Source organism: Lactuca saligna, chromosome 1 (assembly GCF_052625555.1).
Source record: "Lactuca saligna cultivar CGN05327 chromosome 1, ASM5262555v1, whole genome shotgun sequence".
In the NCBI taxonomy this organism is placed as follows: Eukaryota; Viridiplantae; Streptophyta; class Magnoliopsida; order Asterales; family Asteraceae; genus Lactuca; species Lactuca saligna.
In genome coordinates, this window is record NC_136417.1 from 75888909 (window position 1) to 75905933 (window position 17025).

The following is a 17025-nucleotide window of genomic DNA, read 5'->3' on the forward strand; positions in this document are numbered from 1 at the left end:
AGTTATTTTTACCCCGTAATTGTTGTGTGTTTTTTTATGTTTGTAAGTTTAAAATTTCTATTTATTTTTATTTTCCGAGTGTTTATGACTTTTTTAATGTTATGTTATGTTTTTTTTTAAATAATGAAATGTAATATTTTTATTTTTATTTTTTAATTTGAAGTTATGAAATATTATGTTTTTTTATTAAAATTGAAGTTTTTATTTAAATTAAATAATTTTCAAAAAAATATCACATTGCACCTAATTTGGGTCGGAAAGACTTGTTGTACATTCTCCCATCCCATGTAACCCAAATTGCCACAACATCACCAGCAAGCACAAAGGCGGGAAAAAGAGAGGATTTGGGTCTAAAACCCCCAAAAGGGTTTGAACTTTGAACAGAGAGCCAGTAAAATAGTCGGATTCGACTCTCCGACCGGAAAATAGCGGCGGGAGGCGGCGGAGGGAGGGCAATGAGGGTGCTGAATGTAGCAGAGAAACCGTCGGTGGCAAAGACGGTATCAGGAATATTATCGAGGGGCCAGGGGTTAAGAACGCGAGAGGGGAGGTCAAGGTACAACAAAGTGTTCGAGTTCAATTACACGATTCAAGGACAGCCTTGTCAGATGATGTTCACATCCGTCACTGGACATCTAATGGAAATAGAGTTTGAAAGCCGCTATCGGAAGTGGAACTCTTGCGACCCCGTCGATCTATTTCAAGCACCCATCCGCAAACATGTCCCCGATGTCAGTACACTACATATTGTTCTTATATTCATCATCTGATCTCCTGTTTGTTCAAAACCCAGACCTACATTTTGACCTTGAAACTTCAATTGGGTTAATTTCCTTTCAACTTAAATGCTTTATGGATTCTCTACTTGTTTTTGGTTATTTCGTTCCCAATTCTGAACTTGTTTTGTTTGGTGTTCATCCTCTGAAACCATTATCGTCTTGTGAATTTGCTTATGTTATGTAATCAAGGACAAATTAGACATCAAAAAGACCTTGGAGGAGGAAGCGAGAAAATGTCAATGGCTTGTATTGTGGCTGGATTGTGATAGAGAAGGAGAAAACATTGCATTTGAAGTCGTGGAAGTTTGCTCAAATGCAAATTCTCGTCTCGATATATGGAGGGCTCATTTCTCTTCATTAATCGATAGGTCTAAAACTCAAATCCCCCTTTCAACACTTCATTTCATCTCTTTTCAATCATCTAAACTACAAATTTTAATCTTTCTTCAACAGGGAAATCCACCAAGCTGTACAAAATCTTGTACGCCCTAATCAATTATTTTCAGATGCAGTTGATGTTAGGCAAGTGAGTGTTCCTCAAAACATATTTCAAAATCCATGAATTTATAATTGAATTATCATACCAATTTGGAATCTTTTTCAGGAAATAGATCTTCGAATTGGCGCTTCATTTACAAGATTTCAAACAATGTTATTGAAAGATGCATTTGCTTTTAACTTTTCTACAGATGGCAGAAGCCTTGTTCTAAGCTATGGTCCTTGTCAGGTATTCTTTACACCATTTTGATGCAAAAAATGATGTAAGGGTATTTTAGGAATTAAATAATTATACATCTATTGTAGTTTCCCACATTGGGATTTGTTGTGGAAAGATATTGGGAGATACAAGCACATGAACCTGAAGAATTTTGGAAGATTCAGTGCACTCATACAGCTGATGAAGGCACTTCTACTTTTAATTGGATGTAAAACGTTCAAGCATTTGTTTATTTTTCAATCTTTTTATATGTTTTGTTATAAATTTCTTAAATATTAATGATATAACTTTTATTTATTTATTTATTTTTTAAATTTCAGGCGTGGGCATTTGTTTGATTACACATGTGCAGTATTACTTTATGAAATGTGTCTTCAAGAACCCATAGCAACTGTAAGTGTTAAAAAGCAGTATTTTTTTTCTGAATTTGTAATGAGTTCATAGGAACTATAAAATATAAATAATTATTTATATTTATATTTTTCAGGTGACAAAAGTTAAGCAGCAGGAGAGACTAAAATACCCTCCACACCCTTTGAACACTATTGAGCTGGAGAAACGAGCTTCACGTTATTTCAGGATGAGTTCTGAACAAACCATGAAGGTTAGTTTTGTCATTTGTAACAAGGGAGTTCCTTTCGAAGAGAAAGCTTAGAGTGAATTACAAAAATGGTCCCTGTGCATTTTGATTTATATCATGATTAGTCCAAAATCAAAGCTTTTTCAGTTTTGGTACTTATTTCAAGGCTTCTTATCGATTTTGATCCTCATTTAAAGGTTCTAAGGACCAAAATTGAATAATAAGGACCAAAAGTAAAGAATGTTTTGATTTTGGACTAAACACAGTAAAAGTCAAAAAGTACAGGGACCATTTTTGTATATTATGTAGAAAATCAATTGTCCTTCACCCCTTTATACTTGCATTTCCAATTTCCATCAATTCTTGATGTGTTCAAATACTTTATCAACATGAGGAGAAAACTTAAAGTAAATTACAAAAAAGGTCCTTACACTTTCTGATTTTACTCTTTTCAGTCCACAATCGAAGCATTTTGGTCCTTTTTTAAGGTGTCATATAATTTTTTCTCCTTATTCCAAGATTCCATAGACCAAAGCCGTTACAAAACCTTGAAACAAGGACCAAAACTAAAAAAATATTCCAATTTTGGACTAAACACATTAAAAACAGATATCACAATGACCATTTTTGTAAATCACTCAAAAAACTTAATCACACTTCTCCCTTGGTTTCACTTCCTTCCATTACATTCAATTCTTCAATCAACATTTTTCTTCATAAATACATGAACTCATACTTTTTTTTTTTTTTTTGGTAGATTGCAGAAGACCTTTACCAATCTGGTTTCATAAGCTACCCACGAACAGAAACCGATTCTTTTTCATCAAGAACCGATTTACATGTAAGCATCTTTTACCCTAAATAAAATTCTTATTATTATTATTATTATTATTTCCAATATCAAAGGGTAGTTTAGTAATTTAACATTACTTAAAGATACTTGTGCAAGAACAACAAGAGCATCCAGTGTGGGGCCCATATGCGAAGAGGTTATTAGATCCTTCATCAGGACTCTGGAAAAATCCAACCAATGGTGGGCATGATGACAAAGCACATCCTCCCATTCACCCTACGAAATACTCATCTGGTGAATCTGGTTGGAGTGAGGATCATCGTGTAAGTATATATAGTAATGAGACATCACAAGGGTAATTTAGTAAATTCACATTAACTTTAAAAAATCTTTGATGTAGAAACTGTATGAGCTGGTTGTTCGACATTATTTGGCATGTGTATCTCAACCTGCTGTTGGAGCTGAAACCACAGTAGAGATTGATATTGCTGGAGAGGTGTTTTCAGCATTGGGGAGGACAATAGTTGCTGTGAGTTTAATTTTTTATTAAATTTAGCTTTTTATGTAATCTGTTAAAGGCTTTTTAATGTTGAGTGTTTGAAACATTTGTACAGAAAAATTATTTGGAAGTTTACAGATTCGAAACCTGGGGTGGATCACTTATCCCAAATTACACATTTGGACAGCAGGTTAGTGTTTTGGCAAAATGAATAATTTGGAATTTGAGTATATTACATTTTTGGTCCCTGAGAGTTTCTGATTTTTTCAATTTTGGTCCAAAAAAGTGTTTATCTTGCAATTTTGGTCCCATAAAGTATTTATGGTCTCAAAAAGTTTTCTCTTGCAATTTTGGTCCTTATTTGAGTCCTTTGTAACATTTTTGGTCCCTGTTTCAAATAAAATTACTATTTTTGGTCCCAAGTATAGCTGATTTTTGCAATTTTGGTCCCAGAAAGTTTTTTCTTGCAATTTTGGTCCCAGAAAGTTTTTTCTTGCATTTTTGGTCCCAGAAAGTTTTTTCTTGCAATTTTGATCTCAAAAAATATTTATTAATCATTTATGGTCCCAAAAAGTTTTCTCTTGCAATTTTGGTCCTTATTTGAGTCCCTTGTAACATTTTTGGTCCCTGTTTCAAATAAAGTTACTATTTTTGGTCCAAGTACAGCTGATTTTTGCAATTTTGGTCACAGAAAGTTTTCTCTTGCATTAATATTGGTTCAAAAAGTTTTATCTTGCAAATTTGGTCCCAAAAAGTATTTATCTTTCAATTATGGTCCCAAAAAGTTTTCTTTTGCAATTTTGGTCCTTATCTGAGTTTCTTGTAACATTTTTGGTCCCTGTTCCAAGAAAAAATACTATTTTTGATCCAAAGTATATCTGATTTTTGCAATTTTGACCCCAAAAATATAGTAATTTTATTTGAAACATGACTAAAACGTTACAAAAACTTCAAATAAAGACCAAATTTGCAAGAGAAAACTTTTCAAGACCAAAGTTAAAAGTATCAACTATACTGAGGGGCCAAAAATGTAATTTTACTGTTATTTTGGGTTTCAAATAACTTGATTAAAAAAATATTACAGTTTACTCCAACATCATTGACTCTTGAGTCAGGGATTACTAGACCACCTCCCCTCTTAAGTGAAGCTGATCTTTTAGATTGTATGGATAAGGTAAGTCTCTGTATTTACTATTTAGCATCAAATATTACAATATTATTTTTCAAAATTCAAATAATAAAAAAAACTTTATTTATTCATTTGTTTTTGTCTTTTTTTTAGGCAGGAATTGGCACAGATGCAACAATGCATGATCACATTAAAAAGCTAACTGATCGGTTTTATGCTACTAAAGAATCGCAACATTTCAAGCCAACTAATCTTGTATTTCATTTTCCTCTATATCCAGTATTATAAATAATATAAAAAATTTCTTTTACTTTCTTTATTCTAGTTATTTATTTTTTATTGTGAATTTGGATATGATTACAGGGTGAGGCATTAGTTATGGGATATGATGATATGGGGTGAGTAAGTCTAATAAGACATATATTTTGATTACCTTTTTGTTTACTGTTATTTTAAATTTATGTTTTTTATTTTAAAATATAATTATATGTTTTTTTTTTTTATTATTTTTAAAGGTATGAGCTATGGAAACCATATCTTAGGAGTATGATGGAAATGGATATGAAAGCAGTTAGTGAAGGAAACAAAAGAAAAAATGATGTTCTTGCAACTTGTTTGCAGCAGATGAAAGATTGCTTTTTAGATGTATGTTGACACTTACTTTTTTTTTTTTTTTTAATACCTATTTTACCCTTTTTACTTTTTTCCTCTCAACTCCTATCACATCAAATTCGATTAAATATTGTTGATAATGATATGAATATTAGGAAATTTTGTTTTTTGAAATGTAAGGGTAAAAGGGTAATTTAGTCTTGTTCAAAGGGTTTTCATTTCAAAAAATGAAATATACTTCTTTACCTATTTTGCCCTTTTTACTTTTTTCCTCTCAACTCCTATCACATCAAAATCGATTAAATATTGTTGATAATGATATGAATATTGTGAAATTTTGTTTTCTGAAATGTAAGGGTAAAATGGTAATTTAGTCTCGTTCAAAGGGTTTTCATTTCAAAAAAGAAACATACTTCTTTACCTATTTTACCCTTTTTACTTTTTTCCTCTCAACTCCTATCACATCAAAATCGACTAAATATTGTTAATCATGATATGAATATTGTGAAATTTTGTTTTTCGAAACATAAGGGTAAAATGGTAATTTAGTCTCGTTTAAAAAAGAAATATACCTTACGTATACTCATCAAATTATGTTGACTTTTTTGCATTTTGATGTGTTGACTAGTTGACTTTTTGAAACGATTTACTTTTTCAGGCAAGGTTAAATAAAGTAAAACTCTTTGAAGCCTTGGAGATATTCTTTGACAGGTTTGTGACTTTATTCATATGTTTTAGACTTTTATCATGCAAATAAAGTTGGTTTTTTACGTTTTTACCCTTCTATATCTAGAACAAATAACGCTGGAGGAACAGGGCAACAGAGTTTTGGAGAAAAAATCCGGAAATGTGATGTTTGTCAAGATTCAGATATGGTTCTTAGAAAGAAACCGGTATTTATTTATTTATTGGTTTATTTATTATTATTATTATTATTATTATTATTTATAAAATGTCAATTTAATAAATTATCTATTTTACTTACCTTACAGGATGGAAAGTACATGGTTGGTTGCTTGGGTTTTCCACAGGCAAGTGTTTTTTTTGGGTCTTTAATAAAAATATTTTTTTTTAAAATCATTTTATTTAATAAAATTGTTTTATATTTATTAATATAATGATTTAATCCTACTCATGCAGTGTAGAAATGTGATCTGGCTTCCTGGATCCTTATCAGAAGCAACTGTCACCACAACTGTTTGCAATACATGCACTCCAGGTTATTATTTTATTTAATGGAATGTAAGGGTAAAATGGTCATTTTGTCTTTTTATTTTGGTGATGTAATATTTATATATATATTTTTTCATAGGACCCATTTTGAAGATCCAGTTTACATTTCGAAGGCTGGAAATACCACCCAATTTCAATGTCAATCATTTAGGTATTCTGTTTAGTTTTTAATATTTAATATTATAAAGTTATAAAATGGTTTTGAAGATTAAAAAAAAAAGAAATCTGCAAATATATTTATAATATTCATAATATTTAGGTTGTGTTGGTGGGTGTGATGATATTCTGAGAGAGCTCATGGAAATATCTGGAACTGGACATCGAAATCCTTCAAGCATACCAGGTATTATGTAGTCGATTCCAATTGTAAAATGACCATTTTACCCTTGTAGTAAAAAAAAACTTAGAAAACCTTGTGAATTGCAGAAAAATTGTGATGGCAACAATAAATCAATAATAATACTTTTTATCTAATAAAATTGACATGTCATAGGGGTAATTACATCGTTTTACATACTCAAGGGTAATTTCGTCCTTTTACACATTTCAGATGACTTATTAGCTGGATGACCTAACTTCCAAAATTTGTGATGAGTGGCTTCAGCAATAATTTGTTAAACTTAAAATTAGGCTGACCTAATTATACAATATCCCTTAATTGATTATTATTAATTAATTTATGTAATGATTAGTAATTAAGTTATAGTGGTGATTTAATTATTATTAACATTTCATAATAATGTTTATATAATTATTATTATTATCATTCAGTGGGACCCTACCATCTAACTTTCTGGATATTTTATAACATTATCGACTATCTTCAGTGGTAGCTTGATAATTTAATTAAATGATTTGGTAATTTAAGATATATAAAAATTGTGGGCCCCATTCACCTCATATCAATTAAATATGACATGACAATGGACATACACCGAAAGTTTTAATTTTATAAAAATGTGTAAAAGAAATAGCATCTTATGTTTTAATTTTATAAGCTAGGTGGCCTCTCATAGGCTGATGAATCATGTTGTTACTATTATTACCCTATTCACCTTATAGGAGATGTTTGCCTTTCAACTCCATCTTCCTTGTTTTATTGAAAAGACCAAAATACCCTTGTTATATGTATTGAACTAAATAAATAAATAATTTCAACACTGCATGTTTACTAAACTTTTTGTCATTTTTCGTTTCAGCTAGAGGAAGAGGAGCCACTAACACTACCACTACGCCTTCTCATACTACTACTCCAAATAATTTTAATAATAATAATAATAATTATAATTTTAATAATAATAATAATGATAATAATAATAATAATAATAATCAGCAGAGTAGTTGCAGTTTTTGTCATCAAACAGGACATTCTTCAAGTGATTGTTATTCACTCACTTCTCAATCGCGTAGTTCAAGATCTCAAAGACTCAACAACTCAAATAATGGTATTCATTTCTTTCATCTTTTTATTTATTTATTTTTTTCCAATATGGAGGGTATTTTCGTCTTTTGCATAGACAAGAGATCAAGACACCAATCACCTCCGTTCAACCCTAAAAAAAGAATTTACTACATTTACCTCTTTGGGGTTTTGCTTTATAATTTCTTTTGGTGATAATTACCACACTATCTTATCTCTTGAGTTTTGGGATAAAAAGGGTAAATTGGTAATTTGGCAATGCAGGAGATACACCGGTTCCTTGTGTTATTTGTGGTGCACCTTGTGTTCTGAGAACTGCCAACACAGAAGCTAACCGGGGAAGAAAGTTCTACACTTGTCAAACACAGGGTTGCAAGTCTTTTATGTAAGCTAATTTTCTCTCCATAAAATTATTTTCAAAAATAAATAATTTTTTTTTGCTTAATTAGAAAAAATTAAAGTAAGAAAACAAGAGCAATTTTGTAAGCCTCATTTTTCCAACTTTATTTAATAAGTTGTTCTTTCTGTATTAAGTAAATTAAATCACTCTAATATATATATATATATATATATATATATATATATATATATATATATATATATATATATATATATATATATATATAGCTTACCAGATTAAGTCATTATTACAGGTGTTGGGAGGATAGTGTCCCCACTACAAGAGCTACAACCACCGCCAGGCGGGGTGGCCGTGGTCGTGGCGGCGGTGGTGGAGGAGGAGGTGGTGGTGGTGGTGATGGGAGATTTGTGTCGGCCATTGGTGAACCTGTTTCCGGGAGAAGTTGTTTTATTTGTGGTGATCCGTCACATTTTTCAAATGTTTGCCCAAATCGCGGTATGCGAAATTAATATTATTTTATTATTATTTTAATTTAATTTTATTCGATGTTTTGGTCAATTGGTCAACAGAAATCTTCCATGTGTTCTTGATGGAAATCATACATTTTGGATATGAGATTTACAAATTGTGAAAATGATTAATGCATGGTAGTAATTTAGTTTATTAATGATTGTGTTGTATTTGATATTCAAGATGTTGGATGTATTTGATAATATTGTGTGTGAAAAATTTATGAGAAACAAGTTACTTGTAAATATAAAAAGAGAGATCATAATTAGCAAAAAGGAAAGGAAATATTTTTAAGATTAAATAAATTTTGGTATTAGAAATGATAAGCTTGTTTTAACACATTAATATGTGTATAGAGATTTATAATCGACAATGTTTGATACTATCAAGTTAATGACAAGTTTTTGTGGTGTTGGATGTTACAAATCAAATAGTAAGATAGATGTGTAATGGTTATCATGATATGATATGTAATATAATGGGTAAAATATGTATTCTTGTAGCATTGTTTTGTTTTTATTCCAATTTTAGAAATAAAGTAGTTTAAAATTTCAAGTTTTGTAAGGAAGAGTTTTTTGAATGAAGCATGCAACCATGTCACAATTAAGGACCAACGTGCACAACACTATAATCATAATTAGTTAATGCTATCAAAAAATTAGACAAGTATGGCTAATCTAATTAAAGCTTATTCTAAGATTTAGGTTAAAAGTATGGTGTTTTTTTTTTTTTGAAATTGCCATTAATTTAGCAGGTCACACCTACAAAATTGGCTTTTGGCCTATGAAATCTGGCTTTAAACCTACAAAATTGAACAGTTAAGCAAAAAAGAAAATTGAATAACTCTCAATTGAATTTTATAATTTTGGAGGTGTGACTTGCGAAATCCTCATAAATCACATGTGAAATCCCATTTTGCATGTTACACCAAGGATTTTGTAGGTCATCTTTGCGAAATTGTATGTATTTTGAATGTGTCATTTTTGCATTTTGTACTGTGGAATATGACAACTGTATTTGGGAAATATAGGGGTGTCAATTTATGACACGATACGACAAAAATACACGATACGAAACGAAATCGGGACGAAATCAAAATTCGAATTTGTTTTCGTGTCGTGTTCGTATCAAGTTTAAAAAACACGATGTCGTGTCGTGTTCGTGTTTACAAATCCATACGAAATTAACACGATTGAGCATGTATTTGTCGTGTTTTCGTGTTTGTCGTTTTTATCGTGTTATATATGATTAAATATGAATAAAATAAAATAATAGTTATGTAATATTATCTTTGTCGTGTCGTGTCGTGTTGTCGTTTTTTAATTGCTTCGTTTTCGTGTTAGTGGAAAGAAACACGACATCGTGTCGTGTCGTGTTCGTGTTATAAAAAACCTTGTCGTGTCGTGTCGTGGCAGACAAAAACACGACACGACGGCCCGATTTGACAGGTCTAGGGAAATATAACATTCATATTGCAAAAATAAGATAAGGTTTTTAGTTTTATTTTTTTAATAAATTGTTCTTTTGTTACTTTGTTAAAGAATACAATCTTTTTTCGTAGATGACATTTCTCTCATGAATTCATTTCCAACTAAGGTTTTTTTTTTTTTTTTTTTTTTAATTTTTTTTTTATATATATCGGTGGGTTGTGTGGTTATCAAGGTTCTAAAAAGCTCGCCATGGCTCCGCCATAGCATGCCATGACTCCAAGGCTTGCATGTGCCACCAAGCTTTGCCAAAACGCCGCCTTGACCCATATATGTGTATAAAAATGAATAATAGTAGAAAATACATATAAAAATATGAATTATATACAAAATTTCCGCCTTAAGTCACGCCTTACAAACGACGTGACTCGCCAAGGTTCGAAAAGCTTGAGGTTTGACATTGCCGCCAAGTCACGTCTTACGTTATTTAGAACCTTGGTGGTTATATAGACAGTTGATTAAAGTGATGTCGAACACTTGAAAAATATTATTTGAAGCGTCTCAAATGTTGTACATATGTATTTGGAAGATGGTAGTGATGCTACGATGGAAGAGTCTCTGACTATTCGATATAATGCAGTGGATCAATCAATTGCTGGCGGAAACCAGTATAGTAGAAAAAACACTAGTGAGAACCGATCTAGTGGAAGAAGGGGTAAAAATCAAATAGGTACATTTTTTTATTTATTTTTTTATTTTTTTTGTAACATCCGAAAAATACAACCAATTTAAATTTTTCAAAACAACCCGATTTTCATTAAAAGGTTTACAAAAAGGTTTCCAATACAAATCATTAGAGTATTCCCAGAATCACATTGCTACAAAATCATGAGGAGCGGTACGATCGCGCCTTCGCCTTGCCACGGTCTCCTGAAGAACCTGAAAAACATTAAACCACAACTGTAAGCCCGAAAGCTTAGTGAGATACCCCCAAAATACCAACCACGTATACGCCCTTCCAGGCTGCGACCTTCCGGCCCAAAACATATTGCCTTCCGGCCCATAACATATAAAACATACATAACATAACAGAACATAGAACAACCATGCATATCGGGTCTACTGTGTGACTGGTCCGCCGTATCGGGCCTTCAGTCCATCGGATCCATCCTCCTGGTCTAGTCATGTCCTTCGAGTCTACAGTGGGGTTGGTCCGCCCGCATCGGGCCTTCAACCCACCTGGTCCACTCTCTGAGTCTACAGTGTGACTGGTCCTCCCGCATCGGGCCTTCAGTCGGCCTGGTCCACTCTCCGAGCCTCGGCACGTCTGGTCCGCCCTCGTGGGGCCTACAGCCTATCCGGACCGCTCGCTGGGCCTTCGGAATAACCGGTCCGCCCTGGGTATCTTGGCCTACAGCACAAAGCATGACCCGCCTCAACCCATCTCTAGTCCAGACAACCATGTGCACAAACATACAATCATATAACAGTCATAGCCAGCAACCCGAACAAACAGATCACATAGCATATCATTACCCTACCCAGGTTACCGACCTAACCAGTCAGTAGCATAGCATCACTTCATATATATCGGGAAACTGACCTTAACAAGGTCTCCTAGCATGTACCATCCTAGCTACCAGGATGCAGACACATCAACCAATAACATAATAACCATATCCGAATTTCAATCCAATAAAGGGCCGGCCTTGGTGCCTTAGACCCTGTTGATATAGTGAGGATAACTCACCTCGAAACTGCCGGCTGAAAGGATAAGATCCCGCTGCTTCGAACTCTGACACGAACTCCTCCACTGAACATCAAAACATACAACTCAATAAATACCCTTAATTACCAAAATACCCCTGGAAGACAACTGGTCAACTTTGGACAAGTCAAAGTCAACCCCTGATTGACCCTACTCGCCGAGTCAACCCGATGACTCGCCGAGTCCTTATGCTCAGAACTTTCTTCAATCAGCGACCCAACTCGCCGAGTCGCCCCAAGACTCGTCGAGTCCCACAACTCTGAGTCCACTCGCACCCAACTCACCGAGTCATCCCTTGACTCACCGATTCCTCGACTCAACCAGAAATATTGGGAATTCCTCGACAAGACTCGCCGAGTCCAAGAACAGACTCGCCGAGTCCAAGGCTATCTTCAACCTACTCGCCGAGTTGTTCTTCCAACTCGTCGAGTTCCAGGCCATCTTCAAGCAACTCATCGAGTCGCCCCATGTGACTCGACGAGTACCACCGGTCTGAATCCATACAGAAGCATCTCAGGCCATGAAATTGATCCAAAACATAGATCCAACCTCCTACAATCCATCCATCACGTAAAGTGGCAAACTTTATGTGAATCTAAAGAGATCTAGGCCTTATTCACCTTAGAACCAAGGTTTGGGACATGATAGCTCCATTAACAACACAATAACAGGGGCTTTAATGCTCTTACGATCTTCTCCACTCCAGATCTGAGGTAGCAACCTCAGATCCATACCCCAAACATCAAGATACCACACAACCAAGCTCCCCACACAACTCCAAAATGAGAATATAGGAAAACACAGCCCAAGAACGAAAGTATTACCTCCAAAGGATGCCTCAACAACAATGAAACTCGAATCCAAGCAAAGCCCTTTGATCCAAGCCACTTCTCCTTCAAGATTTCTTCAACTAACACCTCTCCAAGCTCTAATTTGCTCAACAATGGGACTCTCCAAGAATTTAGGGTTTCAGGAACTCAAGGGGGGAATAAGGGAGGATGTGGAGGGGCATAATGCTCTTTATATAGGGCTCAACCCCGAAAATTAGGGTTTTCTCCATACAGCACCTACTCGCTGAGTCTATCTTTGGACTCGCCGAGTAGGCAACTTGACACGCGACCATAGTCGCGACCTGACTCGCCGACTCTATCCATGGACTCACCGAGTCACCCTCCGAAACTTACACTTTTAGCCCTTCAACTCTACTCTTGCGATTTCGGGATGTTACATTTTTATCTCTCTTATTGTTCGTGAATATGCCAATGTTCATGGATATGTTGTATATGAAACTCAAACACTAATAGAAACACATATTCACTATGTATATATCCTGAAAACTATAAGTACGTTGGTGATGATGATATTACTGTATGTGATGATGATGTTGGTACTGATGATGATACAAATTACCGAGAAGTATTTTGTGACATCCCTATTTTCACGATCAGAAAAGACAGATTTGTTTATCTTTTATTTGAAAATCCTAGTATACTTTTAAAGAAATATGTTGCAGAATTTGTTCTAAAAAACATGATAAATAATTTATCAAAGCATTTCTGAAGAGATGTATTTTCATTATATTAAAAACCTCGGGATGTCATTGTCAATACAAATAAAAAACATAAATAGAGACAACATAGGCCTTACAACATTTATTTATTCTAGTGGTGTAACATCCCGGAATCGCAAGAGTAGAGTTGAAGGGCTAAAAGTGTAAGTTTTAGAGGATGACTCGGCGAGTCAGGTCGCGGTCATGGTCGCGAGCCGAGTGGCCTACTCGGCGAGTCCCAAGTATGGACTCGGCGAGTAGGTGCTGTATGGAGAAAACCCTAGTTTCCGGGGTTGAGCCCTATATAAAGAACATTATACCCCTCCACAGCCTCTCTTATTCCCCCTTGAGTTCCAGAAACCCTAATCTCGTGGAGAAGAGCATTGGTGGAGCAAATTGGAGCTTGGAGAGGTGTTGCTTGGAGAAATCTTGAAGGAGAAGTGGTTTGGATCAAAGGGCTTTGCTTGGATTCGTGTTTAGCTGTTGTTGAGGCATCTTCTGGAGTGGAGGAGTTGTGTCAGAGTTCGAAGCAGCGGGATCTTATCTTTTCAGCCGTCAGTTTCGAGGTTCTTCAGGAGACCGTGGCAAGGCGAAGGCGCGATCGTACCGCTCCTTATGATTTCGTAACGACATGATTCTGGGGAACACTTAAATGAATTGTATTGAAAACCTCTTTGTAAACATTTTAATGAAAATCGGATTGTTTTGAAAATTTTAAATTGGTTGTGTTTTTCGGATGTTACAAGTTGGTATCAGAGCCTTGGTTTGAGTGAATTGGAGGGACACTTGTGTGACTCCAGTCTCAAATCGAGGAGAGTTTTCAAAAAGAGAAATTAAAATGGTTTTCAAATAAGTAAAGGAGGACGCGGAGGTACGATCAGCCGGAGCCAGTAAGTAACCCCAAAATACCATACATGACAATTGTTTTATTGAGCCTTGATAGAACGGCATGCTAGAGTTAGGCTAGGGATCTTCAGGATTTATTGATGAGTTGCCTGATTTATGATGCCTGCTAGCCTAGGGTTCCTTGTGAGAGATTTCTAGTGTTCCTCTAGTGGTGAGGATAGAGCGTTGTTATGTGTGTTGTTAGGGTGTTGTGGGAGTACTTCATACAAATATGGGTTGGTGTGGAAGGTAGTATGGGCCCGTACTACTGAAAGCACGGACTCATACGCGTATCAGGGAAACCATGACCTCTAGGGTTGGGATGAGAGCTGGTTCCCGGGTTAGTGGAATATGTCTGAGATTTGGTGTTTTATTTTCAGTATGGAGATTTCAGGGCACGCTGGGAGTGGATCCGGGTCAGGATCAGGAGCCGGAGAGGGTGTTCCGGGTGGGTCTATACAACCCGAGGTTGTCAGCCAGATGAGTACGCATGAGTTGGATGCGAGGATTCGTGAGATCTTGCATGATGAGGTTGCCGCATTGTTTTGGGCTGAGCTGCCAGAGTTGTTTGGGTCGATCAAGACCGCTATGGTGGAGTATTTTGATGAGCGCTATGCAGCTCTCACGGAGACGGCTGTCGCGGCGGCTACAACAGCTGTAGCAGCGGCAGGGGGAGGAGCTAGTAGAGGTTTTCAGTATCGGGACTTCGATAATACGAAGCCTCCCACTTGTGATGGAGTTCAGGATCCGATCATTGCTATGAGATGGTTATCAGATGTGGAAGGATGCTTCTTCACGTGTTCATGCCCTGCTGATCAGAGGGTGAGGTGTGCTTTGAACATGTTGAGGCTCGGAGCAAAGGATTGGTGGAGATTGACCACGGGGTCGTACTCGGATGCGCAGAGGGCTGCGATTTCATGGGATCGGTTCAGGGAGATGTTCAGCACTCGTTATGTTCCGCAGGTCGAGAGGGAGAGGTTGGCTCAGGAGTTCTTGGAGTTGAAACAGGATTCGGAGTCGGTGACGGAAATCACCAGGATGTTTACTGAGAGGGCGATGTTTTGTCCTGAGTTCGCTTCAGATCAGGCTCAGATGTCCCGATATCTGAGTATGCTAAAGAGAGACATCAGACAGTTTGTGTCTGCGCAGAGGTGCGAGACTTTGCTGGAGTTGCAGGAGGCCGCCAGGCGGCGTGAGTTAGAGATTGAGTTACAGATGCGTGAGCTGAGGCAAGCTCCGGTTCAGTCGCAGCCGGCGACGAAACGGTCTAAGACCGTTGATTCCAGGATGGGAGATCAGGGTGGCCACGTCTGTGGAAAGTGTGGAAGGGGTCATGCCGGGGTTTGTCGGTCCGGTGGAGCATGCCGCAAGTGCGGGAAGGAGGGACACTATGCGAGGGATTGTCGGCAGTCAGTGCCGGTTCGGGATTTGAGGATATGCTATCATTGTCATCAGGTTGGACATGTGAAGGTCAACTGTCCACAGCTTGCTGCGGGATCGGTGCAGGCTCCAGCACCGGCTACGTTGAGGATCACAGGTGGAGGTCAGGGTGGAGCAGAGCCCCCAAGGGCTTAGGGCCGTGTTTTTCAGCTTGCTGCCTCGGGTATGTTCTTTCTACTGTTTTGGTTATTTATGATTGTTGTAAAGTATTGATATCTGCTGGTTTCATTGGTTGGTTATGGAATTGCGTTTGGGTTTCGTGTGGTATTCATTGTTCCTTGAGGGTTTGGCGAGTTGTGATCGAGATTTCGTTTTAGTATCTTGTGTTCCCTGGGGGATCGTTATGGTTATGGGTTTGTACTTCGAGCTATCGTTGATTATCTTTGTGAGGATTGGTGGCGGATGCGGTGTTGGTTTGAAGGGTAGTTAGATTCGGTAGTCTGAGGAATTGATAGTTGAAGATTGGGTTCCTTTCGAGCAGGTTGTGCAGCATGGGAACATGATGGTATGAAAGTTGTTGGTGCTGGTGAAAAACATTTTAGTGCATGTGTTGATTCCTGCAAGGTTGCTTGGGGAGATCGATGATGGCAACCGGTGACTATCTGTCAGTGTCTTAAGTGGGGGAGAATTGGAAATTCTCCGGATGATCGTTGGGCCTAAGAGGTTGTTTAGCTGCTTGGGGAAATTCAGCGGTATTTCTATTAGTTGAGAGCAGGCTCGTATGAGTGGGTAACAGGCGTGCGGGGTGGAATACAGACCTAGAGCAGTTGATTGAGGAAGGCATAGGAGCAGGCCGGGATCGAGCATGTAGGATGGAGATTGAGTTCGGAACCCCTAGAGGGTTAGAACGGTATGCACGGGAGGATTTCCTGAAGAGATAGTTCGGAATAATGAGTGCTTGTTGAGCGGTCCGGATAGACTGAAGGCCGTAGGCGTACCAGTCAGGCCGAAGGCTCGGAGGACGGTCCAGTCAGATTGGCTGAAGGTTCTGAGAGTGGTCCAGATTGGCTGAAGGCCCGGGGAGGCGGTCCAGTCATGCTGAAGACTCTGCGGGTAATGTTAGATCAGTTGGAGGTTATGGGTTGCGTATGTTGCAGTGGGAATACATTGGGAGGTCTGGCCCGGCGAGCGATCTTTAGCGGTAAAGGTAGTGCATGGGCTTGAGAGTCCTTGTGATGAGAGGCAGAGTAGCAGTAATGCATGGATGTTGAGTACGCTGTAAGGAGGTAATGTGGCGTAGGTTGAGCACCAGGGTGCCTGTCATGATGAGCGAGCAGACGAGTGGTTTCCTTGGTAAGGAAAGAGGGAGGAATGAAACTCCT

The 17025-nt window shown here is 37.0% G+C and overlaps 1 protein-coding gene across 1 annotated transcript; it reads left to right on the top strand.

The window, feature by feature from the left end:
• The first annotated feature begins 267 nt into the window (after positions 1-267).
• TOP3A (topoisomerase 3alpha) lies at positions 268-8791 on the top strand. The gene is made up of 24 exons (XM_078988055.1): positions 268-731; positions 969-1147; positions 1233-1305; positions 1384-1506; positions 1584-1705; positions 1818-1890; positions 1985-2101; positions 2835-2918; positions 3014-3193; positions 3271-3399; positions 3485-3559; positions 4454-4543; positions 4652-4753; positions 4862-4896; positions 5014-5143; positions 5769-5821; positions 5904-6003; positions 6103-6141; positions 6251-6329; positions 6423-6494; positions 6603-6686; positions 7543-7788; positions 8028-8148; positions 8417-8791. The coding sequence occupies exons 1-24, from the start codon at positions 456-458 to the stop codon at positions 8631-8633; spliced, it is 2799 nt and encodes a 932-aa protein (XP_078844181.1). The 5' UTR covers positions 268-455; the 3' UTR covers positions 8634-8791.
• Positions 8792-17025: the final 8234 nt, after the last annotated feature.

Excerpts from the sequence above, each read along its gene's own strand:
- TOP3A (XM_078988055.1), top strand. The coding sequence starts at position 456 with ATGAGGGTGCTGAATGTAGCAGAGAAACCGTCGGTGGCAAAGACGGTA. Across the intron at positions 1,148-1,232 it reads TTCTCTTCATTAATCGATAG|GGAAATCCACCAAGCTGTAC; the intron begins GTCTAAAACTCA and ends TTTCTTCAACAG. Across the intron at positions 1,706-1,817 it reads ACTTCTACTTTTAATTGGAT|GCGTGGGCATTTGTTTGATT; the intron begins GTAAAACGTTCA and ends TTTAAATTTCAG.